Source organism: Salvelinus alpinus, chromosome 4 (assembly GCF_045679555.1).
Source record: "Salvelinus alpinus chromosome 4, SLU_Salpinus.1, whole genome shotgun sequence".
NCBI lineage: Eukaryota > Metazoa > Chordata > Actinopteri > Salmoniformes > Salmonidae > Salvelinus > Salvelinus alpinus.
The window spans coordinates 13,955,900-13,983,477 of record NC_092089.1 but is presented as its reverse complement, the minus strand read 5'-3'; the positions used below and the strand labels follow the sequence as shown (position 1 = coordinate 13,983,477).

The window sequence follows — 27,578 nt, the reverse complement described above, 5'->3', positions numbered from 1 at the left end:
ACTGTCCCAGAGAACACTGCAGGTAGGGTAACCCTGACTAACACTGTCCCAGAGAACACTGCAGGTAGGGTAACCCTGACTAACACTGTCCCAGAGAACACTGCAGGTAGGGTAACCCTGACTAACACTGTCCCAGAGAACACTGCAGGTAGGGTAACCCTGACTAACACTGTCCCAGAGAACACTGCAGGTAGGGTAACCCTGACTAACACTGTCCCAGAGAACACTGCAGGTAGGGTGACCCTGACTAACACTGTCCCAGAGGACACTGCAGGTAGGGTAACCCTGACTAACACTGTCCCAGAGGACACTGCAGGTAGGGTGACCCTGACTAACACTGTCCCAGAGGACACTGCAGGTAGGGTAACCCTGACTAACACTGTCCCAGAGGACACTGCAGGTAGGGTAACCCTGACTAACACTGTCCAGAGAACACTGCAGGTAGGGTAACCCTGACTAACACTGTCCCAGAGAACACTGCAGGTAGGGTAACCCTGACTAACACTGTCCCAGAGAACACTGCAGGTAGGGTAACCCTGACTAACACTGTCCCAGAGAACACTGCAGGTAGGGTAAGCCTGACTAACACTGTCCCAGAGAACACTGCAGGTAGGGTAACCCTGACTAACACTGTCCCAGAGAACACTGCAGGTAGGGTAAGCCTGACTAACACTGTCCCAGAGGACACTGCAGGTAGGGTAACCCTGACTAACACTGTCCCAGAGAACACTGCAGGTAGGGTAACCCTGACTAACACTGTCCCAGAGAACAGAAGACACTGCAGGTTTTCCCCTCCATACTAGTGTGTGTAATTAGTTCTCTCCATGGTTTCCCTCCACTAGTGTGTGTAATTAGTTCTCTCCATGGTTTCCCTCCACTAGTGTGTGTAATTAGTTCTCTCTCTCTCCATGGTTTTCCCTCCACTAGTGTGTGTAATTAGTTCTCTCTCTCTCCATGGTTTTCCCTCCACTAGTGTGTGTAATTAGTTCTCTCTCTCTCCATGGTTTCCCTCCACTAGTGTGTGTAATTAGTTCTCTCTCTCTCCATGGTTTTCCCTCCACTAGTGTGTGTAATTAGTTCTCTCTCCATGGTTTCCCTCCACTAGTGTGTGTAATTAGTTCTCTCTCTCCATGGTTTCCCTCCACTAGTGTGTGTAATTAGTTCTCTCTCTCCATGGTTTCCCTCCACTAGTGTGTGTAATTAGTTCTCTCTCTCCATGGTTTCCCTCCACTAGTGTGTGTAATTAGTTCTCTCTCCATGGTTTCCCTCCACTAGTGTGTGTAATTAGTTCTCTCTCTCCATGGTTTCCCTCCACTAGTGTGTGTAATTAGTTATCTCCATGGTTTTCCCTCCACTAGTATGTGTAATTAGTTCTCTCTCTCCATGGTTTCCCTCCACTAGTGTGTGTAATTAGTTCTCTCTCCATGGTTTCCCTCCACTAGTGTGTGTAATTAGTTCTCTCTCTCCATGGTTTCCCTCCACTAGTGTGTGTAATTAGTTCTCTCTCCATGGTTTCCCTCCACTAGTGTGTGTAATTAGTTCTCTCTCCATGGTTTCCCTCCACTAGTGTGTGTAATTAGTTCTCTCTCCATGGTTTCCCTCCACTAGTGTGTGTAATTAGTTCTCTCTCCATGGTTTCCCTCCACTAGTGTGTGTAATTAGTTCTCTCTCCATGGTTTCCCTCCACTAGTGTGTGTAATTAGCTCTCTCTCCATGGTTTCCCTCCACTAGTGTGTGTAATTAGTTCTCTCTCCATGGTTTCCCTCCACTAGTGTGTGTAATTAGTTCTCTCTCTCCATGGTTTCCCTCCACTAGTGTGTGTAATTAGTTCTCTCTCTCCATGGTTTCCCTCCACTAGTGTGTGTAATTAGTTCTCTCTCCATGGTTTCCCTCCACTAGTGTGTGTAATTAGTTCTCTCTCTCCATGGTTTTCCCTCCACTAGTGTGTGTAATTAGTTCTCTCTCTCCATGGTTTCCCTCCACTAGTGTGTGTAATTAGTTCTCTCTCCATGGTTTCCCTCCACTAGTGTGTGTAATTAGTTCTCTCTCTCCATGGTTTCCCTCCACTAGTGTGTGTAATTAGTTCTCTCTCTCCATGGTTTCCCCTCCACTAGTGTGTGTAATTAGTTCTCTCTCTCCATGGTTTTCCCTCCACTAGTGTGTGTAATTAGTTCTCTCTCTCCATGGTTTTCCCTCCACTAGTGTGTGTAATTAGTTCTCTCTCTCCATGGTTTCCCTCCACTAGTGTGTGTAATTAGTTCTCTCTCTCCATGGTTTCCCTCCACTAGTGTGTGTAATTAGTTCTCTCTCTCCATGGTTTTCCCTCCACTAGTGTGTGTAATTAGTTCTCTCTCTCCATGGTTTCCCTCCACTAGTGTGTGTAATTAGTTCTCTCTCTCCATGGTTTCCCCTCCACTAGTGTGTGTAATTAGTTCTCTCTCTCCATGGTTTTCCCTCCACTAGTGTGTGTAATTAGTTCTCTCTCTCCATGGTTTTCCCTCCACCAGTGTGTGTAATTAGTTCTCTCTCCATGGTTTCCCTCCACTAGTGTGTGTAATTAGTTCTCTCTCCATGGTTTCCCTCCACTAGTGTGTGTAATTAGTTCTCTCTCTCCATGGTTTCCCTCCACTAGTGTGTGTAATTCGTTCTCTCTCTCCATGGTTTCCCTCCACTAGTGTGTGTAATTAGTTCTCTCTCCATGGTTTCCCTCCACTAGTGTGTGTAATTAGTTCTCTCTCTCCATGGTTTCCCTCCACTAGTGTGTGTAATTAGTTCTCTCTCTCCATGGTTTCCCCTCCACTAGTGTGTGTAATTAGTTCTCTCTCTCCATGGTTTCCCTCCACTAGTGTGTGTAATTAGTTCTCTCTCCCTCCATGGTTTCCCTCCACTAGTGTGTGTAATTAGTTCTCTCTCCATGGTTTCCCTCCACTAGTGTGTGTAATTAGTTCTCTCTCCATGGTTTCCCTCCACTAGTGTGTGTAATTAGTTCTCTCCATGGTTTCCCTCCACTAGTGTGTGTAATTAGTTCTCTCCATGGTTTCCCTCCACTAGTGTGTGTAATTAGTTCTCTCTCCATGGTTTCCCTCCATACTAGTGTGTGTAATTAGTTCTCTCTCTCCATGGTTCCCCTCCACTAGTGTGTGTAATTAGTTCTCTCCATGGTTTTCCCTCCACTAGTGTGTGTAATTAGTTCTCTCCATGGTTTCCCTCCACTAGTGTGTGTAATTAGTTCTCTCTCCATGGTTTCCCTCCATACTAGTGTGTGTAATTAGTTCTCTCTCTCCATGGTTCCCCTCCACTAGTGTGTGTAATTAGTTCTCTCCATGGTTTCCCTCCACCAGTGTGTGTAATTAGTTCTCTCCATGGTTTTCCCTCCACTAGTGTGTGTAATTAGTTCTCTCCATGGTTTCCCTCCACCAGTGTGTGTAATTAGTTCTCTCCATGGTTTCCCTCCACTAGTGTGTGTAATTAGTTCTCTCTCCATGGTTTCCCTCCACTAGTGTGTGTAATTAGTTCTCTCCATGGTTTCCCTCCTAGTGTGTGTAATTAGTTCTCTCTCTCCATGGTTTCCCTCCACTAGTGTGTGTAATTAGTTCTCTCTCTCCATGGTTTCCCCTCCACTAGTGTGTGTAATTAGTTCTCTCTCCATGGTTTCCCTCCACTAGTGTGTGTAATTAGTTCTCTCTCCATGGTTTCCCTCCACTAGTGTGTGTAATTAGTTCTCTCTCCATGGTTTCCCTCCACTAGTGTGTGTAATTAGTTCTCTCCATGGTTTCCCTCCACTAGTGTGTGTAATTAGTTCTCTCTCTCCATGGTTTCCCTCCACTAGTGTGTGTAATTAGTTCTCTCTCTCCATGGTTTCCCCTCCACTAGTGTGTGTAATTAGTTCTCTCTCTCCATGGTTTTCCCTCCACTAGTGTGTGTAATTAGTTCTCTCTCCATGGTTTCCCTCCACTAGTGTGTGTAATTCGTTCTCTCTCTCCATGGTTTCCCTCCACTAGTGTGTGTAATTCGTTCTCTCTCTCCATGGTTTCCCTCCACTAGTGTGTGTAATTAGTTCTCTCTCCATGGTTTCCCTCCACTAGTGTGTGTAATTAGTTCTCTCTCCATGGTTTCCCTCCACTAGTGTGTGTAATTAGTTCTCTCTCTCCATGGTTTCCCTCCACTAGTGTGTGTAATTAGTTCTCTCTCCCTCCATGGTTTCCCTCCACTAGTGTGTGTAATTAGTTCTCTCTCTCCATGGTTTCCCTCCACTAGTGTGTGTAATTAGTTCTCTCTCCCTCCATGGTTTCCCTCCACTAGTGTGTGTAATTAGTTCTCTCTCCATGGTTTCCCTCCACTAGTGTGTGTAATTAGTTCTCTCTCCATGGTTTCCCTCCACTAGTGTGTGTAATTAGTTCTCTCCATGGTTTCCCTCCACTAGTGTGTGTAATTAGTTCTCTCTCTCCATGGTTTCCCTCCACTAGTGTGTGTAATTAGTTCTCTCTCCATGGTTTCCCTCCATACTAGTGTGTGTAATTAGTTCTCTCTCTCCATGGTTCCCCTCCACTAGTGTGTGTAATTAGTTCTCTCCATGGTTTCCCTCCACCAGTGTGTGTAATTAGTTCTCTCTCCATGGTTTCCCTCCACTAGTGTGTGTAATTAGTTCTCTCTCCATGGTTTTCCCTCCACTAGTGTGTGTAATTAGTTCTCTCTCTCTCCATGGTTTTCCCTCCACTAGTGTGTGTAATTAGTTCTCTCTCTCTCCATGATTTCCCTCCATACTAGTGTGTGTAATTAGTTCTCTCTCTCCATGGTTTCCCCTCAACAAGTGTGTGTAATTAGTTCTCTCTCCATGGTTTTCCCTCCACTAGTGTGTGTAATTAGTTCTCTCTCCATGGTTTCCCTCCACTAGTGTGTGTAATTAGTTCTCTCTCTCCATGGTTTCCCTCCACTAGTGTGTGTAATTAGTTCTCTCTCTCCATGGTTTCCCTCCACTAGTGTGTGTAATTAGTTCTCTCTCCATGGTTTCCCTCCACTAGTGTGTGTAATTCGTTCTCTCTCTCCATGGTTTCCCTCCACTAGTGTGTGTAATTAGTTCTCTCTCTCCATGGTTTCCTTCCACTAGTGTGTGTAATTAGTTCTCTCTCTCCATGGTTTTCCCTCCACTAGTGTGTGTAATTAGTTCTCTCTCTCCATGGTTTCCCTCCACTAGTGTGTGTAATTAGTTCTCTCTCCATGGTTTCCCTCCACTAGTGTGTGTAATTCCTTCTCTCTCTCCATGGTTTCCCTCCACTAGTGTGTGTAATTAGATCTCTCTCCATGGTTTCCCTCCTAGTGTGTGTAATTAGTTCTCTCTCTCCATGGTTTCCCTCCACTAGTGTGTGTAATTAGTTCTCTCTCTCCATGGTTTCCCCTCCACTAGTGTGTGTAATTAGTTCTCTCTCTCCATGGTTTTCCCTCCACTAGTGTGTGTAATTAGTTCTCTCTCTCCATGGTTTTCCCTCCACTAGTGTGTGTAATTAGTTCTCTCTCTCCATGGTTTTCCCTCCACTAGTGTGTGTAATTAGTTCTCTCTCCATGGTTTCCCTCCACTAGTGTGTGTAATTAGTTCTCTCTCTCCATGGTTTCCCTCCACTAGTGTGTGTAATTAGTTCTCTCTCTCCATGGTTTCCCTCCACTAGTGTGTGTAATTAGTTCTCTCTCCCTCCATGGTTTCCCTCCACTAGTGTGTGTAATTAGTTATCTCTCCCTCCATGGTTTCCCTCCACTAGTGTGTGTAATTAGTTCTCTCTCCATGGTTTCCCTCCACTAGTGTGTGTAATTAGTTCTCTCTCTCCATGGTTTCCCTCCACTAGTGTGTGTAATTAGTTCTCTCTCTCCATGGTTTCCCTCCACTAGTGTGTGTAATTAGTTCTCTCTCTCCATGGTTTCCCCTCCACTAGTGTGTGTAATTAGTTCTCTCTCCATGGTTTCCCTCCACTAGTGTGTGTAATTAGTTCCTCTCCATGGTTTTCCCTCCACTAGTGTGTGTAATTAGTTCTCTCTCTCCATGGTTTCCCTCCACTAGTGTGTGTAATTAGTTCTCTCTCCATGGTTTCCCTCCATACTAGTGTGTGTAATTAGTTCTCTCTCTCCATGGTTCCCCTCCACTAGTGTGTGTAATTAGTTCTCTCCATGGTTTCCCTCCACCAGTGTGTGTAATTAGTTCTCTCCATGGTTTTCCCTCCACTAGTGTGTGTAATTAGTTCTCTCCATGGTTTCCCTCCACTAGTGTGTGTAATTAGTTCTCTCTCCATGGTTTCCCTCCACTAGTGTGTGTAATTAGTTCTCTCTCTCCATGGTTTCCCTCCACTAGTGTGTGTAATTAGTTCTCTCTCCATGGTTTCCCTCCACTAGTGTGTGTAATTAGTTCTCTCTCCATGGTTTCCCTCCACTAGTGTGTGTAATTAGTTCTCTCTCCATGGTTTCCCTCCACTAGTGTGTGTAATTAGTTCTCTCTCCATGGTTTCCCTCCACTAGTGTGTGTAATTAGTTCTCTCCATGGTTTCCCTCCACTAGTGTGTGTAATTAGTTCTCTCTCTCCATGGTTTCCCTCCACTAGTGTGTGTAATTAGTTCTCTCTCTCCATGGTTTCCCCTCCACTAGTGTGTGTAATTAGTTCTCTCTCTCCATGGTTTTCCCTCCACTAGTGTGTGTAATTAGTTCTCTCTCCATGGTTTCCCTCCACTAGTGTGTGTAATTCGTTCTCTCTCTCCATGGTTTCCCTCCACTAGTGTGTGTAATTAGTTCTCTCTCCATGGTTTCCCTCCACTAGTGTGTGTAATTAGTTCTCTCTCCATGGTTTCCCTCCACTAGTGTGTGTAATTAGTTCTCTCTCTCCATGGTTTCCCTCCACTAGTGTGTGTAATTAGTTCTCTCTCCCTCCATGGTTTCCCTCCACTAGTGTGTGTAATTAGTTCTCTCTCCATGGTTTCCCTCCACTAGTATGTGTAATTAGTTCTCTCTCCCTCCATGGTTTCCCTCCACTAGTGTGTGTAATTAGTTCTCTCTCCCTCCATGGTTTCCCTCCACTAGTGTGTGTAATTAGTTCTCTCTCTCCATGGTTTCCCTCCACTAGTGTGTGTAATTAGTTCTCTCTCCCTCCATGGTTTCCCTCCACTAGTGTGTGTAATTAGTTCTCTCTCCATGGTTTCCCTCCACTAGTGTGTGTAATTAGTTCTCTCTCCATGGTTTCCCTCCACTAGTGTGTGTAATTAGTTCTCTCCATGGTTTCCCTCCACTAGTGTGTGTAATTAGTTCTCTCTCTCCATGGTTTCCCTCCACTAGTGTGTGTAATTAGTTCTCTCTCCATGGTTTCCCTCCACTAGTGTGTGTAATTAGTTCTCTCCATGGTTTCCCTCCACTAGTGTGTGTAATTAGTTCTCTCTCTCCATGGTTTCCCTCCACTAGTGTGTGTAATTAGTTCTCTCTCCATGGTTTCCCTCCATACTAGTGTGTGTAATTAGTTCTCTCTCTCCATGGTTCCCCTCCACTAGTGTGTGTAATTAGTTCTCTCCATGGTTTCCCTCCACCAGTGTGTGTAATTAGTTCTCTCCATGGTTTCCCTCCACCAGTGTGTGTAATTAGTTCTCTCCATGGTTTCCCTCCACCAGTGTGTGTAATTAGTTCTCTCTCCATGGTTTTCCCTCCACTAGTGTGTGTAATTAGTTCTCTCTCTCTCCATGGTTTTCCCTCCACTAGTGTGTGTAATTAGTTCTCTCTCTCTCCATGATTTCCCTCCATACTAGTGTGTGTAATTAGTTCTCTCTCTCCATGGTTTCCCCTCAACAAGTGTGTGTAATTAGTTCTCTCTCCATGGTTTTCCCTCCACTAGTGTGTGTAATTAGTTCTCTCTCCATGGTTTCCCTCCACTAGTGTGTGTAATTCGTTCTCTCTCTCCATGGTTTCCCTCCACTAGTGTGTGTAATTAGTTCTCTCTCCATGGTTTCCCTCCACTAGTGTGTGTAATTAGTTCTCTCTCCATGGTTTCCCTCCACTAGTGTGTGTAATTAGTTCTCTCTCTCCATGGTTTCCCTCCACTAGTGTGTGTAATTAGTTCTCTCTCCCTCCATGGTTTCCCTCCACTAGTGTGTGTAATTAGTTCTCTCTCCCTCCATGGTTTCCCTCCACTAGTGTGTGTAATTAGTTCTCTCTCCCTCCATGGTTTCCCTCCACTAGTGTGTGTAATTAGTTCTCTCTCCATGGTTTCCCTCCACTAGTGTGTGTAATTAGTTCTCTCCATGGTTTCCCTCCACTAGTGTGTGTAATTAGTTCTCTCCATGGTTTCCCTCCACTAGTGTGTGTAATTAGTTCTCTCTCTCCATGGTTTCCCTCCACTAGTGTGTGTAATTAGTTCTCTCTCCATGGTTTCCCTCCACTAGTGTGTGTAATTAGTTCTCTTTCTCCATGGTTCCCCTCCACTAGTGTGTGTAATTAGTTCTCTCCATGGTTTCCCTCCACCAGTGTGTGTAATTAGTTCTCTCCATGGTTTTCCCTCCACTAGTGTGTGTAATTAGTTCTCTCCATGGTTTCCCTCCACTAGTGTGTGTAATTAGTTCTCTCCATGGTTTCCCCTCCACTAGTGTGTGTAATTAGTTCTCTCCATGGTTTCCCTCCACTAGTGTGTGTAATTAGTTCTCTCCATGGTTTCCCTCCGCTAGTGTGTGTAATTAGTTCTCTCCATGGTTTTCCCTCCTCTAGTGTGTGTAATTAGTTCTCTCTCTCTCCATGGTTTCCCTCCACTAGTGTGTGTAATTAGTTCTCTCTCTCCATGGTTTTCCCTCCACTAGTGTGTGTAATTAGTTCTCTCTCTCCATGGTTTCCCTCCACTAGTGTGTGTAATTAGTTCTCTCTCCATGGTTTCCCTCCACTAGTGTGTGTAATTAGTTCTCTCTCTCCATGGTTTCCCTCCACTAGTGTGTGTAATTCGTTCTCTCTCTCCATGGTTTCCCTCCACTAGTGTGTGTAATTAGTTCTCTCTCTCCATGGTTTCCCTCCACTAGTGTGTGTAATTAGTTCTCTCTCTCCATGGTTTCCCTCCACTAGTGTGTGTAATTAGTTCTCTCTCCCTCCATGGTTTCCCTCCACTAGTGTGTGTAATTAGTTCTCTCTCCATGGTTTCCCTCCACTAGTGTGTGTAATTAGTTCTCTCCATGGTTTCCCTCCACTAGTGTGTGTAATTAGTTCTCTCTCTCCATGGTTTCCCTCCACTAGTGTGTGTAATTAGTTCTCTCTCTCCATGGTTTCCCTCCATACTAGTGTGTGTAATTAGTTCTCTCTCTCCATGGTTCCCCTCCACTAGTGTGTGTAATTAGTTCTCTCCATGGTTCCCCTCCACTAGTGTGTGTAATTAGTTCTCTCCATGGTTTTCCCTCCACTAGTGTGTGTAATTAGTTCTCTCCATGGTTTCCCTCCATACTAGTGTGTGTAATTAGTTCTCTCTCTCCATGGTTCCCCTCCACTAGTGTGTGTAATTAGTTCTCTCCATGGTTTCCCTCCACCAGTGTGTGTAATTAGTTCTCTCCATGGTTTTCCCTCCACTAGTGTGTGTAATTAGTTCTCTCCATGGTTTTCCCTCCACTAGTGTGTGTAATTAGTTCTCTCCATGGTTTCCCTCCACTAGTGTGTGTAATTAGTTCTCTCTCCATGGTTTCCCTCCACTAGTGTGTGTAATTAGTTCTCTCCATGGTTTCCCTCCTAGTGTGTGTAATTAGTTCTCTCTCTCCATGGTTTCCCTCCACTAGTGTGTGTAATTAGTTCTCTCTCTCCATGGTTTCCCTCCACTAGTGTGTGTAATTAGTTCTCTCTCTCCATGGTTTTCCCTCCACTAGTGTGTGTAATTAGTTCTCTCTCCATGGTTTCCCTCCACTAGTGTGTGTAATTCGTTCTCTCTCTCCATGGTTTCCCTCCACTAGTGTGTGTAATTAGTTCTCTCTCCATGGTTTCCCTCCACTAGTGTGTGTAATTAGTTCTCTCTCCATGGTTTCCCTCCACTAGTGTGTGCAATTAGTTCTCTCTCTCCATGGTTTCCCTCCACTAGTGTGTGTAATTAGTTCTCTCTCCCTCCATGGTTTCCCTCCACTAGTGTGTGTAATTAGTTATCTCTCCCTCCATGGTTTCCCTCCACTAGTGTGTGTAATTAGTTCTCTCTCCATGGTTTCCCTCCACTAGTGTGTGTAATTAGTTCTCTCCATGGTTTCCCTCCACTAGTGTGTGTAATTAGTTCTCTCTCTCCATGGTTTCCCTCCACTAGTGTGTGTAATTAGTTCTCTCTCCCTCCATGGTTTCCCTCCACTAGTGTGTGTAATTAGTTATCTCTCCCTCCATGGTTTCCCTCCACTAGTGTGTGTAATTAGTTCTCTCCATGGTTTCCCTCCACTAGTGTGTGTAATTAGTTCTCTCTCTCCATGGTTTCCCTCCATACTAGTGTGTGTAATTAGTTCTCTCTCTCCATGGTTCCCCTCCACTAGTGTGTGTAATTAGTTCTCTCCATGGTTTCCCTCCACCAGTGTGTGTAATTAGTTCTCTCCATGGTTTTCCCTCCACTAGTGTGTGTAATTAGTTCTCTCCATGGTTTCCATCCACTAGTGTGTGTAATTAGTTCTCTCTCCATGGTTTCCCTCCACTAGTGTGTGTAATTAGTTCTCTCTCTCCATGGTTTCCCTCCACTAGTGTGTGTAATTAGTTCTCTCTCCATGGTTTCCCTCCACTAGTGTGTGTAATTAGTTCTCTCTCCATGGTTTCCCTCCACTAGTGTGTGTAATTAGTTCTCTCTCCATGGTTTCCCTCCACTAGTGTGTGTAATTAGTTCTCTCTCCATGGTTTCCCTCCACTAGTGTGTGTAATTAGTTCTCTCCCTCCATGGTTTCCCTCCACTAGTGTGTGTAATTAGTTCTCTCTCTCCATGGTTTCCCTCCACTAGTGTGTGTAATTAGTTCTCTCTCTCCATGGTTTCCCTCCACTAGTGTGTGTAATTAGTTCTCTCTCTCCATGGTTTCCCTCCACTAGTGTGTGTAATTAGTTCTCTCTCCATGGTTTCCCTCCACTAGTGTGTGTAATTAGTTCTCTCCATGGTTTCCCTCCACTAGTGTGTGTAATTAGTTCTCTCTCCATGGTTTCCCTCCACTAGTGTGTGTAATTAGTTCTCTCCATGGTTTCCCTCCACTAGTGTGTGTAATTAGTTCTCTCTCTCCATGGTTTCCCTCCACTAGTGTGTGTAATTAGTTCTCTCTCTCCATGGTTTCCCTCCACTAGTGTGTGTAATTAGTTCTCTCTCTCCATGGTTTCCCTCCACTAGTGTGTGTAATTAGTTATCTCCATGGTTTTCCCTCCACTAGTATGTGTAATTAGTTCTCTCTCCATGGTTTCCCTCCACTAGTGTGTGTAATTAGTTCTCTCCATGGTTTCCCTCCACTAGTGTGTGTAATTAGTTCTCTCTCTCCATGGTTTTCCCTCCACTAGTGTGTGTAATTAGTTCTCTCTCCATGGTTTCCCTCCACTAGTGTGTGTAATTCGTTCTCTCTCTCCATGGTTTCCCTCCACTAGTGTGTGTAATTAGTTCTCTCTCCATGGTTTCCCTCCACTAGTGTGTGTAATTAGTTCTCTCTCCATGGTTTCCCTCCACTAGTGTGTGTAATTAGTTCTCTCTCTCCATGGTTTCCCTCCACTAGTGTGTGTAATTAGTTCTCTCTCCCTCCATGGTTTCCCTCCACTAGTGTGTGTAATTAGTTCTCTCTCCATGGTTTCCCTCCACTAGTGTGTGTAATTAGTTCTCTCTCTCCATGGTTTCCCTCCACTAGTGTGTGTAATTAGTTCTCTCTCCCTCCATGGTTTCCCTCCACTAGTGTGTGTAATTAGTTCTCTCTCCATGGTTTCCCTCCACTAGTGTGTGTAATTAGTTCTCTCTCCATGGTTTCCCTCCACTAGTGTGTGTAATTAGTTCTCTCCATGGTTTCCCTCCACTAGTGTGTGTAATTAGTTCTCTCTCTCCATGGTTTCCCTCCACTAGTGTGTGTAATTAGTTCTCTCTCCATGGTTTCCCTCCATACTAGTGTGTGTAATTAGTTCTCTCTCTCCATGGTTCCCCTCCACTAGTGTGTGTAATTAGTTCTCTCCATGGTTTCCCTCCACCAGTGTGTGTAATTAGTTCTCTCTCCATGGTTTCCCTCCACTAGTGTGTGTAATTAGTTCTCTCTCCATGGTTTTCCCTCCACTAGTGTGTGTAATTAGTTCTCTCTCTCTCCATGGTTTTCCCTCCACTAGTGTGTGTAATTAGTTCTCTCTCTCTCCATGATTTCCCTCCATACTAGTGTGTGTAATTAGTTCTCTCTCTCCATGGTTTCCCCTCAACAAGTGTGTGTAATTAGTTCTCTCTCCATGGTTTTCCCTCCACTAGTGTGTGTAATTAGTTCTCTCTCCATGGTTTCCCTCCACTAGTGTGTGTAATTCGTTCTCTCTCTCCATGGTTTCCCTCCACTAGTGTGTGTAATTAGTTCTCTCTCCATGGTTTCCCTCCACTAGTGTGTGTAATTAGTTCTCTCTCCATGGTTTCCCTCCACTAGTGTGTGTAATTAGTTCTCTCTCTCCATGGTTTCCCTCCACTAGTGTGTGTAATTAGTTCTCTCTCCCTCCATGGTTTCCCTCCACTAGTGTGTGTAATTAGTTCTCTCTCCCTCCATGGTTTCCCTCCACTAGTGTGTGTAATTAGTTCTCTCTCCATGGTTTCCCTCCACTAGTGTGTGTAATTAGTTCTCTCCATGGTTTCCCTCCACTAGTGTGTGTAATTAGTTCTCTCCATGGTTTCCCTCCACTAGTGTGTGTAATTAGTTCTCTCTCCATGGTTTCCCTCCATACTAGTGTGTGTAATTAGTTCTCTCTCTCCATGGTTCCCCTCCACTAGTGTGTGTAATTAGTTCTCTCCATGGTTTCCCTCCACCAGTGTGTGTAATTAGTTCTCTCCATGGTTTTCCCTCCACTAGTGTGTGTAATTAGTTCTCTCCATGGTTTCCCTCCACTAGTGTGTGTAATTAGTTCTCTCCATGGTTTCCCTCCGCTAGTGTGTGTAATTAGTTCTCTCCATGGTTTTCCCTCCACTAGTGTGTGTAATTAGTTCTCTCCATGGTTTCCCTCCGCTAGTGTGTGTAATTAGTTCTCTCCATGGTTTCCCTCCACTAGTGTGTGGAATTAGTTCTCTCTTTCCATGGTTTCCCTCCACTAGTGTGTGTAATTAGTTCTCTCTCTCCATGGTTTCCCTCCACTAGTGTGTGTAATTAGTTCTCTCTCCATGGTTTTCCCTCCACTAGTGTGTGTAATTAGTTCTCTCTCTCCATGGTTTCCCTCCACTAGTGTGTGTAATTAGTTCTCTCCATGGTTTCCCTCCACTAGTGTGTGTAATTAGTTCTCTCCATGGTTTCCCTCCGCTAGTGTGTGTAATTAGTTCTCTCCATGGTTTTCCCTCCTCTAGTGTGTGTAATTAGTTCTCTCCATGGTTTCCCTCCACTAGTGTGTGTAATTAGTTCTCTCTCTCCATGGTTTCCCTCCACTAGTGTGTGTAATTAGTTATCTCCATGGTTTTCCCTCCACTAGTGTGTGTAATTAGTTCTCTCTCTCCATGGTTTCCCTCCACTAGTGTGTGTAATTAGTTCTCTCTCCATGGTTTCCCTCCACTAGTGTGTGTAATTAGTTCTCTCTCTCCATGGTTTCCCTCCACTAGTGTGTGTAATTAGTTCTCTCTCTCTCCATGGTTTCCCTCCACTAGTGTGTGTAATTAGTTCTCTCTCCATGGTTTCCCTCCACTAGTGTGTGTAATTAGTTCTCTCTCTCCATGGTTTCCCTCCACTAGTGTGTGTAATTAGTTCTCTCTCTCTCCATGGTTTCCCTCCACTAGTGTGTGTAATTAGTTCTCTCTCTCCATGGTTTCCCTCCACTAGTGTGTGTAATTAGTTCTCTCTCTCCATGGTTTCCCTCCACTAGTGTGTGTAATTAGTTCTCTCTCTCTCCATGGTTTTCCCTCCACTAGTGTGTGTAATTAGTTCTCTCTCCATGGTTTCCCTCCACTAGTGTGTGTAATTAGTTCTCTCTCCATGGTTTCCCTCCACTAGTGTGTGTAATTAGTTCTCTCTCTCCATGGTTTCCCTCCACTAGTGTGTGTAATTAGTTCTCTCTCTCCATGGTTTCCCTCCACTAGTGTGTGTAATTAGTTCTCTCTCCATGGGTTTCCCTCCACTAGTGTGTGTAATTAGTTCTCTCTCTCCATGGTTTCCCTCCACTAGTGTGTGTAATTAGTTCTCTCTCCATGGTTTTCCCTCCACTAGTATGTGTAATTAGTTCTCTCTCTCCATGGTTTCCCTCCACTAGTGTGTGTAATTAGTTCTCTCTCCATGGTTTCCCTCCACTAGTGTGTGTAATTAGTTCTCTCTCTCCATGGTTTCCCCTCCACTAGTGTGTGTAATTAGTTCTCTCTCCATGGTTTCCCTCCACTAGTGTGTGTAATTAGTTCTCTCTCCATGGTTTCCCTCCACTAGTGTGTGTAATTAGTTCTCTCTCCATGGTTTCCCTCCACTAGTGTGTGTAATTAGTTCTCTCTCTCCATGGTTTCCCTCCACCAGTATGTGTAATTAGTTCTCTCTCTCCATGGTTTCCCCTCCACTAGTGTGTGTAATTAGTTCTCTCTCTCCATGGTTTTCCCTCCACTAGTGTGTGTAATTAGTTCTCTCTCCATGGTTTCCCTCCACTAGTGTGTGTAATTCGTTCTCTCTCTCCATGGTTTCCCTCCACTAGTGTGTGTAATTAGTTCTCTCTCCATGGTTTCCCTCCACTAGTGTGTGTAATTAGTTCTCTCTCCATGGTTTCCCTCCACTAGTGTGTGTAATTAGTTCTCTCTCCCTCCATGGTTTCCCTCCACTAGTGTGTGTAATTAGTTCTCTCTCCATGGTTTCCCTCCACTAGTGTGTGTAATTAGTTATCTCCATGGTTTCCCTCCACTAGTGTGTGTAATTAGTTCTCTCTCTCCATGGTTTCCCTCCACTAGTGTGTGTAATTAGTTCTCTCTCCATGGTTTCCCTCCATACTAGTGTGTGTAATTAGTTCTCTCTCTCCATGGTTCCCCTCCACTAGTGTGTGTAATTAGTTCTCTCCATGGTTTCCCTCCACCAGTGTGTGTAATTAGTTCTCTCTCCATGGTTTCCCTCCACTAGTGTGTGTAATTAGTTCTCTCTCTCTCCATGATTTCCCTCCACTAGTGTGTGTAATTGTTCTCTCTCTCTCCATGATTTCCCTCCACTAGTGTGTGTAATTAGTTCTCTCTCTCTCCATGATTTCCCTCCATACTAGTGTGTGTAATTAGTTCTCTCTCTCTCCATGATTTCCCTCCATACTAGTGTGTGTAATTAGTTCTCTCTCCATGGTTTCCCTCCACTAGTGTGTGTAATTAGTTCTCTCTCCATGGTTTTCCCTCCACTAGTGTGTGTAATTAGTTCTCTCTCCATGGTTTTCCCTCCACTAGTGTGTGTAATTAGTTCTCTCCATGGTTTCCCTCCACTAGTGTGTGTAATTAGTTCTCTCTCCATTGTTTTCCCTCCACTAGTGTGTGTAATTAGTTCTCTCCATGGTTTCCCTCCACTAGTGTGTGTAATTAGTTCTCTCCATGGTTTCCCCTCCACTAGTGTGTGTAATTAGTTCCCTCCATGGTTTCCCCTCCACTAGTGTGTGTAATTAGTTCTCTCCATGGGTTTCCCTCCACTAGTGTGTGTAATTAGTTCTCTCTCCATGGTTTCCCTCCACCAGTGTGTGTAATTAGTTCTCTCCATGGTTTCCCTCCACTAGTGTGTGTAATTAGTTCTCTCTCCATGGTTTCCCTCCATACTAGTGTGTGTAATTAGTTCTCTCTCTCCATGGTTCCCCTCCACTAGTGTGTGTAATTAGTTCTCTCTCTCCATGGTTCCCCTCCACTAGTGTGTGTAATTAGTTCTCTCCATGGTTTCCCTCCACCAGTGTGTGTAATTAGTTCTCTCCATGGTTTTCCCTCCACTAGTGTGTGTAATTAGTTCTCTCTCCATGGTTTCCCTCCACTAGTGTGTGTAATTAGTTCTCTCCATGGTTTCCCTCCACTAGTGTGTGTAATTAGTTCTCTCCATGGTTTCCCCTCCACTAGTGTGTGTAATTAGTTCTCTCCATGGTTTCCCTCCGCTAGTGTGTGTAATTAGTTCTCTCCATGGTTTTCCCTCCTCTAGTGTGTGTAATTAGTTCTCTCTCTCCATGGTTTCCCTCCACTAGTGTGTGTAATTAGTTCTCTCTCTCCATGGTTTCCCTCCACTAGTGTGTGTAATTAGTTCTCTCTCTCCATGGTTTCCCTCCACTAGTGTGTGTAATTAGTTCTCTCCATGGTTTCCCTCCACTAGTGTGTGTAATTAGTTCTCTCCATGGTTTCCCTCCACTAGTGTGTGTAATTAGTTCTCTCTCTCCATGGTTTCCCTCCACTAGTGTGTGTAATTAGTTCTCTCCATGGTTTTCCCTCCACTAGTATGTGTAATTAGTTCTCTCTCTCCATGGTTTCCCTCCACTAGTGTGTGTAATTAGTTCTCTCTCCATGGTTTCCCTCCACTAGTGTGTGTAATTAGTTCTCTCTCTCCATGGTTTCCCTCCACTAGTGTGTGTAATTAGTTCTCTCTCCATGGTTTCCCTCCACTAGTGTGTGTAATTAGTTCTCTCTCCATGGTTTCCCTCCACTAGTGTGTGTAATTAGTTCTCTCCATGGTTTCCCTCCACTAGTGTGTGTAATTAGTTCTCTCTCTCCATGGTTTCCCTCCACTAGTGTGTGTAATTAGTTCTCTCTCTCCATGGTTTCCCTCCACTAGTGTGTGTAATTAGTTCTCTCTCTCCATGGTTTCCCTCCACTAGTGTGTGTAATTAGTTCTCTCTCCATGGTTTCCCTCCACTAGTGTGTGTAATTAGTTCTCTCTCCATGGTTTCCCTCCACTAGTGTGTGTAATTAGTTCTCTCCATGGTTTCCCTCCACTAGTGTGTGTAATTAGTTCTCTCTCTCCATGGTTTCCCTCCACTAGTGTGTGTAATTAGTTCTCTCTCTCCATGGTTTCCCTCCACTAGTGTGTGTAATTAGTTCTCTCTCCCTCCATGGTTTCCCTCCACTAGTGTGTGTAATTAGTTCTCTCTCCATGGTTTCCCTCCACTAGTGTGTGTAATTAGTTCTCTCTCTCCATGGTTTCCCTCCACTAGTGTGTGTAATTAGTTCTCTCTCCCTCCATGGTTTCCCTCCACTAGTGTGTGTAATTAGTTCTCTCTCCATGGTTTCCCTCCACTAGTGTGTGTAATTAGTTCTCTCTCCATGGTTTCCCTCCACTAGTGTGTGTAATTAGTTCTCTCTCCATGGTTTCCCTCCACTAGTGTGTGTAATTAGTTCTCTCCATGGTTTCCCTCCACTAGTGTGTGTAATTAGTTCTCTCTCTCCATGGTTTCCCTCCACTAGTGTGTGTAATTAGTTCTCTCTCCATGGTTTCCCTCCATACTAGTGTGTGTAATTAGTTATCTCTCTCCATGGTTCCCCTCCACTAGTGTGTGTAATTAGTTCTCTCCATGGTTTCCCTCCACCAGTGTGTGTAATTAGTTCTCTCTCCATGGTTTCCCTCCACTAGTGTGTGTAATTAGTTCTCTCTCTCTCCATGGTTTTCCCTCCACTAGTGTGTGTAATTAGTTCTCTCTCCATGGTTTTCCCTCCACTAGTGTGTGTAATTAGTTCTCTCTCTCTCCATGGTTTTCCCTCCACTAGTGTGTGTAATTAGTTCTCTCTCTCTCCATGATTTCCCTCCATACTAGTGTGTGTAATTAGTTCTCTCTCTCCATGGTTTCCCCTCAACAAGTGTGTGTAATTAGTTCTCTCTCCATGGTTTTCCCTCCACTAGTGTGTGTAATTAGTTCTCTCTCCATGGTTTCCCTCCACTAGTGTGTGTAATTCGTTCTCTCTCTCCATGGTTTCCCTCCACTAGTGTGTGTAATTAGTTCTCTCTCCATGGTTTCCCTCCACTAGTGTGTGTAATTAGTTCTCTCTCCATGGTTTCCCTCCACTAGTGTGTGTAATTAGTTCTCTCTCTCCATGGTTTCCCTCCACTAGTGTGTGTAATTAGTTCTCTCTCCCTCCATGGTTTCCCTCCACTAGTGTGTGTAATTAGTTCTCTCTCCCTCCATGGTTTCCCTCCACTAGTGTGTGTAATTAGTTCTCTCTCCATGGTTTCCCTCCACTAGTGTGTGTAATTAGTTCTCTCCCATGGTTTCCCTCCACTAGTGTGTGTAATTAGTTCTCTCCATGGTTTCCCTCCACTAGTGTGTGTAATTAGTTCTCTCTCCATGGTTTCCCTCCATACTAGTGTGTGTAATTAGTTCTCTCTCTCCATGGTTCCCCTCCACTAGTGTGTGTAATTAGTTCTCTCCATGGTTTCCCTCCACCAGTGTGTGTAATTAGTTCTCTCTCCATGGTTTCCCTCCATACTAGTGTGTGTAATTAGTTCTCTCTCTCCATGGTTCCCCTCCATACTAGTGTGTGTAATTAGTTCTCTCTCTCCATGGTTCCCCTCCACTAGTGTGTGTAATTAGTTCTCTCCATGGTTTCCCTCCACCAGTGTGTGTAATTAGTTCTCTCCATGGTTTTCCCTCCACTAGTGTGTGTAATTAGTTCTCTCCATGGTTTCCCTCCACTAGTGTGTGTAATTAGTTCTCTCCATGGTTTCCCTCCGCTAGTGTGTGTAATTAGTTCTCTCCATGGTTTTCCCTCCACTAGTGTGTGTAATTAGTTCTCTCCATGGTTTCCCTCCGCTAGTGTGTGTAATTAGTTCTCTCCATGGTTTCCCTCCACTAGTGTGTGTAATTAGTTCTCTCTCTCCATGGTTTCCCTCCACTAGTGTGTGTAATTAGTTCTCTCTCTCCATGGTTTCCCTCCACTAGTGTGTGTAATTAGTTCTCTCTCCATGGTTTTCCCTCCACTAGTGTGTGTAATTAGTTCTCTCTCTCCATGGTTTCCCTCCACTAGTGTGTGTAATTAGTTCTCTCCATGGTTTCCCTCCACTAGTGTGTGTAATTAGTTCTCTCCATGGTTTCCCTCCGCTAGTGTGTGTAATTAGTTCTCTCCATGGTTTTCCCTCCTCTAGTGTGTGTAATTAGTTCTCTCCATGGTTTCCCTCCACTAGTGTGTGTAATTAGTTCTCTCTCTCCATGGTTTCCCTCCACTAGTGTGTGTAATTAGTTATCTCCATGGTTTTCCCTCCACTAGTGTGTGTAATTAGTTCTCTCTCTCCATGGTTTCCCTCCACTAGTGTGTGTAATTAGTTCTCTCTCTCCATGGTTTCCCTCCACTAGTGTGTGTAATTAGTTCTCTCTCTCCATGGTTTCCCTCCACTAGTGTGTGTAATTAGTTCTCTCTCTCTCCATGGTTTCCCTCCACTAGTGTGTGTAATTAGTTCTCTCTCTCCATGGTTTCCCTCCACTAGTGTGTGTAATTAGTTCTCTCTCTCTCCATGGTTTCCCTCCACTAGTGTGTGTAATTAGTTCTCTCTCTCCATGGTTTCCCTCCACTAGTGTGTGTAATTAGTTCTCTCTCTCCATGGTTTCCCTCCACTAGTGTGTGTAATTAGTTCTCTCTCTCTCCATGGTTTTCCCTCCACTAGTGTGTGTAATTAGTTCTCTCTCCATGGTTTCCCTCCACTAGTGTGTGTAATTAGTTCTCTCTCCATGGTTTCCCTCCACTAGTGTGTGTAATTAGTTCTCTCTCTCCATGGTTTCCCTCCACTAGTGTGTGTAATTAGTTCTCTCTCTCCATGGTTTCCCTCCACTAGTGTGTGTAATTAGTTCTCTCCATGGTTTCCCTCCACTAGTGTGTGTAATTAGTTCTCTCTCTCTCCATGGTTTCCCTCCACTAGTGTGTGTAATTAGTTCTCTCTCCATGGTTTTCCCTCCACTAGTGTGTGTAATTAGTTCTCTCTCTCCATGGTTTCCCTCCACTAGTGTGTGTAATTAGTTCTCTCTCCATGGGTTTCCCTCCACTAGTGTGTGTAATTAGTTCTCTCTCTCCATGGTTTCCCTCCACTAGTGTGTGTAATTAGTTCTCTCTCCATGGTTTTCCCTCCACTAGTATGTGTAATTAGTTCTCTCTCTCCATGGTTTCCCTCCACTAGTGTGTGTAATTAGTTCTCTCTCCATGGTTTCCCTCCACTAGTGTGTGTAATTAGTTCTCTCTCTCCATGGTTTCCCCTCCACTAGTGTGTGTAATTAGTTCTCTCTCCATGGTTTCCCTCCACTAGTGTGTGTAATTAGTTCTCTCTCCATGGTTTCCCTCCACTAGTGTGTGTAATTAGTTCTCTCTCCATGGTTTCCCTCCACTAGTGTGTGTAATTAGTTCTCTCTCTCCATGGTTTCCCTCCACCAGTATGTGTAATTAGTTCTCTCTCTCCATGGTTTCCCCTCCACTAGTGTGTGTAATTAGTTCTCTCTCTCCATGGTTTTCCCTCCACTAGTGTGTGTAATTAGTTCTCTCTCCATGGTTTCCCTCCACTAGTGTGTGTAATTCGTTCTCTCTCTCCATGGTTTCCCTCCACTAGTGTGTGTAATTAGTTCTCTCTCCATGGTTTCCCTCCACTAGTGTGTGTAATTAGTTCTCTCTCCATGGTTTCCCTCCACTAGTGTGTGTAATTAGTTCTCTCTCCCTCCATGGTTTCCCTCCACTAGTGTGTGTAATTAGTTCTCTCTCCATGGTTTCCCTCCACTAGTGTGTGTAATTAGTTATCTCCATGGTTTCCCTCCACTAGTGTGTGTAATTAGTTCTCTCTCTCCATGGTTTCCCTCCACTAGTGTGTGTAATTAGTTCTCTCTCCATGGTTTCCCTCCATACTAGTGTGTGTAATTAGTTCTCTCTCTCCATGGTTCCCCTCCACTAGTGTGTGTAATTAGTTCTCTCCATGGTTTCCCTCCACCAGTGTGTGTAATTAGTTCTCTCTCCATGGTTTCCCTCCACTAGTGTGTGTAATTAGTTCTCTCTCTCTCCATGATTTCCCTCCACTAGTGTGTGTAATTGTTCTCTCTCTCTCCATGATTTCCCTCCACTAGTGTGTGTAATTAGTTCTCTCTCTCTCCATGATTTCCCTCCATACTAGTGTGTGTAATTAGTTCTCTCTCTCTCCATGATTTCCCTCCATACTAGTGTGTGTAATTAGTTCTCTCTCCATGGTTTCCCTCCACTAGTGTGTGTAATTAGTTCTCTCTCCATGGTTTTCCCTCCACTAGTGTGTGTAATTAGTTCTCTCCATGGTTTCCCTCCACTAGTGTGTGTAATTAGTTCTCTCTCCATTGTTTTCCCTCCACTAGTGTGTGTAATTAGTTCTCTCCATGGTTTCCCTCCACTAGTGTGTGTAATTAGTTCTCTCCATGGTTTCCCCTCCACTAGTGTGTGTAATTAGTTCCCTCCATGGTTTCCCCTCCACTAGTGTGTGTAATTAGTTCTCTCCATGGGTTTCCCTCCACTAGTGTGTGTAATTAGTTCTCTCTCCATGGTTTCCCTCCACTAGTGTGTGTAATTAGTTCTCTCCATGGTTTCCCTCCACTAGTGTGTGTAATTAGTTCTCTCTCCATGGTTTCCCTCCATACTAGTGTGTGTAATTAGTTCTCTCTCTCCATGGTTCCCCTCCACTAGTGTGTGTAATTAGTTCTCTCTCTCCATGGTTCCCCTCCACTAGTGTGTGTAATTAGTTCTCTCCATGGTTTCCCTCCACCAGTGTGTGTAATTAGTTCTCTCCATGGTTTTCCCTCCACTAGTGTGTGTAATTAGTTCTCTCTCCATGGTTTCCCTCCACTAGTGTGTGTAATTAGTTCTCTCCATGGTTTCCCTCCACTAGTGTGTGTAATTAGTTCTCTCCATGGTTTCCCTCCGCTAGTGTGTGTAATTAGTTCTCTCCATGGTTTTCCCTCCTCTAGTGTGTGTAATTAGTTCTCTCTCTCCATGGTTTCCCTCCACTAGTGTGTGTAATTAGTTATCTCCATGGTTTTCCCTCCACTAGTGTGTGTAATTAGTTCTCTCTCTCCATGGTTTCCCTCCACTAGTGTGTAATTAGTTCTCTCTCTCCATGGTTTCCCTCCACTAGTGTGTGTAATTAGTTCTCTCCATGGTTTCCCTCCACTAGTGTGTGTAATTAGTTCTCTCCATGGTTTCCCTCCACTAGTGTGTGTAATTAGTTCTCTCTCTCCATGGTTTCCCTCCACTAGTGTGTGTAATTAGTTCTCTCTCTCCATGGTTTCCCTCCACTAGTATGTGTAATTAGTTCTCTCTCTCCATGGTTTCCCTCCACTAGTGTGTGTAATTAGTTCTCTCTCTCCATGGTTTCCCTCCACTAGTGTGTGTAATTAGTTCTCTCTCTCCATGGTTTCCCTCCACTAGTGTGTGTAATTAGTTCTCTCTCCATGGTTTCCCTCCACTAGTGTGTGTAATTAGTTCTCTCTCCATGGTTTCCCTCCACTAGTGTGTGTAATTAGTTCTCTCCATGGTTTCCCTCCACTAGTGTGTGTAATTAGTTCTCTCTCTCCATGGTTCCCCTCCACTAGTGTGTGTAATTAGTTCTCTCCATGGTTTCCCTCCACCAGTGTGTGTAATTAGTTCTCTCTCCATGGTTTCCCTCCACTAGTGTGTGTAATTAGTTCTCTCTCTCTCCATGATTTCCCTCCACTAGTGTGTGTAATTGTTCTCTCTCTCTCCATGATTTCCCTCCACTAGTGTGTGTAATTAGTTCTCTCTCTCTCCATGATTTCCCTCCATACTAGTGTGTGTAATTAGTTCTCTCTCTCTCCATGATTTCCCTCCATACTAGTGTGTGTAATTAGTTCTCTCTCCATGGTTTTCCCTCCACTAGTGTGTGTAATTAGTTCTCTCCATGGTTTCCCTCCACTAGTGTGTGTAATTAGTTCTCTCTCCATTGTTTTCCCTCCACTAGTGTGTGTAATTAGTTCTCTCCATGGTTTCCCTCCACTAGTGTGTGTAATTAGTTCTCTCCATGGTTTCCCCTCCACTAGTGTGTGTAATTAGTTCCCTCCATGGTTTCCCCTCCACTAGTGTGTGTAATTAGTTCTCTCCATGGGTTTCCCTCCACTAGTGTGTGTAATTAGTTCTCTCTCCATGGTTTCCCTCCACTAGTGTGTGTAATTAGTTCTCTCCATGGTTTCCCTCCACTAGTGTGTGTAATTAGTTCTCTCTCCATGGTTTCCCTCCATACTAGTGTGTGTAATTAGTTCTCTCTCTCCATGGTTCCCCTCCACTAGTGTGTGTAATTAGTTCTCTCTCTCCATGGTTCCCCTCCACTAGTGTGTGTAATTAGTTCTCTCCATGGTTTCCCTCCACCAGTGTGTGTAATTAGTTCTCTCCATGGTTTTCCCTCCACTAGTGTGTGTAATTAGTTCTCTCTCCATGGTTTCCCTCCACTAGTGTGTGTAATTAGTTCTCTCCATGGTTTCCCTCCACTAGTGTGTGTAATTAGTTCTCTCCATGGTTTCCCTCCGCTAGTGTGTGTAATTAGTTCTCTCCATGGTTTTCCCTCCTCTAGTGTGTGTAATTAGTTCTCTCTCTCCATGGTTTCCCTCCACTAGTGTGTGTAATTAGTTATCTCCATGGTTTTCCCTCCACTAGTGTGTGTAATTAGTTCTCTCTCTCCATGGTTTCCCTCCACTAGTGTGTGTAATTAGTTCTCTCTCTCCATGGTTTCCCTCCACTAGTGTGTGTAATTAGTTCTCTCCATGGTTTCCCTCCACTAGTGTGTGTAATTAGTTCTCTCCATGGTTTCCCTCCACTAGTGTGTGTAATTAGTTCTCTCTCTCCATGGTTTCCCTCCACTAGTGTGTGTAATTAGTTCTCTCCATGGTTTTCCCTCCACTAGTATGTGTAATTAGTTCTCTCTCTCCATGGTTTCCCTCCACTAGTGTGTGTAATTAGTTCTCTCTCCATGGTTTCCCTCCACTAGTGTGTGTAATTAGTTCTCTCTCTCCATGGTTTCCCTCCACTAGTGTGTGTAATTAGTTCTCTCTCCATGGTTTCCCTCCACTAGTGTGTGTAATTAGTTCTCTCTCCATGGTTTCCCTCCACTAGTGTGTGTAATTAGTTCTCTCCATGGTTTCCCTCCACTAGTGTGTGTAATTAGTTCTCTCTCTCCATGGTTTCCCTCCACTAGTGTGTGTAATTAGTTCTCTCTCTCCATGGTTTCCCTCCACTAGTGTGTGTAATTAGTTCTCTCTCCATGGTTTCCCTCCACTAGTGTGTGTAATTAGTTCTCTCTCCATGGTTTCCCTCCACTAGTGTGTGTAATTAGTTCTCTCCATGGTTTCCCTCCACTAGTGTGTGTAATTAGTTCTCTCTCTCCATGGTTTCCCTCCACTAGTGTGTGTAATTAGTTCTCTCTCCATGGTTTCCCTCCACTAGTGTGTGTAATTAGTTCTCTCTCTCCATGGTTTCCCTCCACTAGTGTGTGTAATTAGTTCTCTCTCTCCATGGTTTCCCCTCCACTAGTGTGTGTAATTAGTTCTCTCTCTCCATGGTTTTCCCTCCACTAGTGTGTGTAATTAGTTCTCTCTCCATGGTTTCCCTCCACTAGTGTGTGTAATTCGTTCTCTCTCTCCATGGTTTCCCTCCACTAGTGTGTGTAATTAGTTCTCTCTCCATGGTTTCCCTCCACTAGTGTGTGTAATTAGTTCTCTCTCTCCATGGTTTCCCTCCACTAGTGTGTGTAATTAGTTCTCTCTCCCTCCATGGTTTCCCTCCACTAGTGTGTGTAATTAGTTCTCTCTCCATGGTTTCCCTCCACTAGTGTGTGTAATTAGTTCTCTCTCCATGGTTTCCCTCCACTAGTGTGTGTAATTAGTTCTCTCCATGGTTTCCCTCCACTAGTGTGTGTAATTAGTTCTCTCTCTCCATGGTTTCCCTCCACTAGTGTGTGTAATTAGTTCTCTCTCCATGGTTTCCCTCCATACTAGTGTGTGTAATTAGTTCTCTCTCTCCATGGTTCCCCTCCACTAGTGTGTGTAATTAGTTCTCTCCATGGTTTCCCTCCACCAGTGTGTGTAATTAGTTCTCTCTCCATGGTTTCCCTCCACTAGTGTGTGTAATTAGTTCTCTCACCATGGTTTTCCCTCCACTAGTGTGTGTAATTAGTTCTCTCTCTCTCCATGATTTCCCTCCACTAGTGTGTGTAATTAGTTCTCTCTCTCTCCATGATTTCCCTCCATACTAGTGTGTGTAATTAGTTCTCTCTCTCTCCATGATTTCCCTCCATACTAGTGTGTGTAATTAGTTCTCTCTCCATGGTTTCCCTCCACTAGTGTGTGTAATTAGTTCTCTCTCCATGGTTTTCCCTCCACTAGTGTGTGTAATTAGTTCTCTCCATGGTTTCCCTCCACTAGTGTGTGTAATTAGTTCTCTCTCCATTGTTTTCCCTCCACTAGTGTGTGTAATTAGTTCTCTCCATGGTTTCCCTCCACTAGTGTGTGTAATTAGTTCTCTCCATGGTTTCCCCTCCACTAGTGTGTGTAATTAGTTCTCTCCATGGTTTCCCCTCCACTAGTGTGTGTAATTAGTTCTCTCCATGGTTTTCCCTCCACTAGTGTGTGTAATTAGTTCTCTCCATGGTTTCCCTCCACTAGTGTGTGTAATTAGTTCTCTCCATGGTTTTCCCTCCACTAGTGTGTGTAATTAGTTCTCTCCATGGTTTTCCCTCCACTAGTGTGTGTAATTAGTTCTCTCTCCATGGTTTTCCCTCCACTAATGTGTGTAATTAGTTCTCTCCATGGTTTTCCCTCCACTAGTGTGTGTAATTAGTTCTCTCCATGGTTTTCCCTCCACTAGTGTGTGTAATTAGTTCTCTCTCCATGGTTTTCCCTCCTCTAGTGTGTGTAATTAGTTCTCTCCATGGTTTCCCTCCACTAGTGTGTGTAATTAGTTCTCTCCATGGTTTTCCCTCCACTAGTGTGTGTAATTAGTTCTCTCTCCATGGTTTTCCCTCCACTAGTGTCTGTAATTAGTTCTCTCTCCATGGTTTCCCTCCACTAGTGTGTGTAATTAGTTCTCTCTCCATGGTTTTCCCTCCTCTAGTGTGTGTAATTAGTTCTCTCTCCATGGTTTCCCTCCACTAGTGTGTGTAATTAGTTCTCTCTCTCCATGGTTTCCCTCCACTAGTGTGTGTAATTAGTTCTCTCTCTCCATGGTTTCCCTCCACTAGTGTGTGTAATTAGTTCTCTCTCTCCATGGTTTTCCCTCCACTAGTGTGTGTAATTAGTTCTCTCTCTCCATGGTTTCCCTCCACTAGTGTGTGTAATTAGTTCTCTCTCTCCATGGTTTCCCTCCACTAGTGTGTGTAATTAGTTCTCTCTCTCCATGGTTTCCCTCCACTAGTGTGTGTAATTAGTTCTCTCTCTCCATGGTTTCCCTCCACTAGTGTGTGCCAGCGCTGCATACGGAAGATGGACCACCACTGTCCCTGGGTTAACAACTGTGTGGGAGAGAACAACCAGAAGTACTTTGTGCTCTTCACAGTACGTACCAGTGCATACTTTACATACTGGAACATTCCATACTGTAGACCCCATTACATACTGGAACATTCCATACTGTAGACCCCATTACATACTGGAACATTCCATACTGTAGACACCATTACATACTGGAACATTCCATACTGTAGACACCATTACATACTGGAACATTCCATACTGTAGACCCCATTACATACTGTAGACCCCATTACATACTGGAACATTCCATACTGTAGACACCATGACATACTGGAACATTCCATACTGTAGACCCCATTACATACTTTACATACTGGAACATTCCATACTGTAGACCCCATTACATACTGGAACATTCCATACTGTAGACCCCATTACATACTGGAACATTCCATACTGTAGACCCCATTACATACTGGAACATTCCATACTGTAGACACCATTACATACTTTACATACTGTAGACCCCTTTACATACTGGAACATTCCATACTGTAGACCATATTACATACTGGAACATTCCATACTGTAGACCCCATTACATACTGGAACATTCCATACTGTAGACCCCATTACATACTGGAACATTCCATACTGTAGACCCCATGACATACTGGAACATTCCATACTGTAGACCCCATGACATACTGGAACATTCCATACTGTAGACACCATTACATACTTTACATACTGGAACATTCCATACTGTAGACCCCATTACATACTGGAACATTCCATACTGTAGACCCCATTACATACTGGAACATTCCATACTGTAGACCCCATTACATACTGGAACATTCCATACTGTAGACCCCATTACATACTGGAACATTCCATACTCTAGACACCATTACATACTGGAACATTCCATACTGTAGACCCCATTACATACTGGAACATTCCATACTGTAGACCCCATTACATACTGGAACATTCCATACTGTAGACCCCATTACATACTGGAACATTCCATACTGTAGACCCCATTACATACTGGAACATTCCATACTGTAGAC

At 44.2% G+C, this 27,578-nt stretch overlaps 2 protein-coding genes across 9 annotated transcripts in view; one reads left to right on the top strand and one right to left on the bottom strand.

The window, feature by feature from the left end:
* Window positions 1-27,578, top strand: part of LOC139572879 (palmitoyltransferase ZDHHC3-A-like) — a 255,214-nt gene that overhangs the window by 11,253 nt on the left and 216,383 nt on the right. For all 8 annotated transcript variants that reach the window (XR_011674509.1, XM_071395721.1, XM_071395717.1 and 5 more), the window contains one exon: window positions 26,484-26,580. Coding sequence is in view for 7 of the 8 variants with exons in the window: in XM_071395721.1 (XP_071251822.1) it covers window positions 26,484-26,580 (97 nt within the window). In the remaining variant the exon portion in view is untranslated. The remainder of the gene's footprint in view (window positions 1-26,483; window positions 26,581-27,578) is intronic.
* The window catches only part of LOC139572876 (lysophosphatidylcholine acyltransferase 1), a 280,718-nt gene that overhangs the window by 75,679 nt on the left and 177,461 nt on the right, over window positions 1-27,578 (bottom strand). The window lies entirely within an intron of this gene.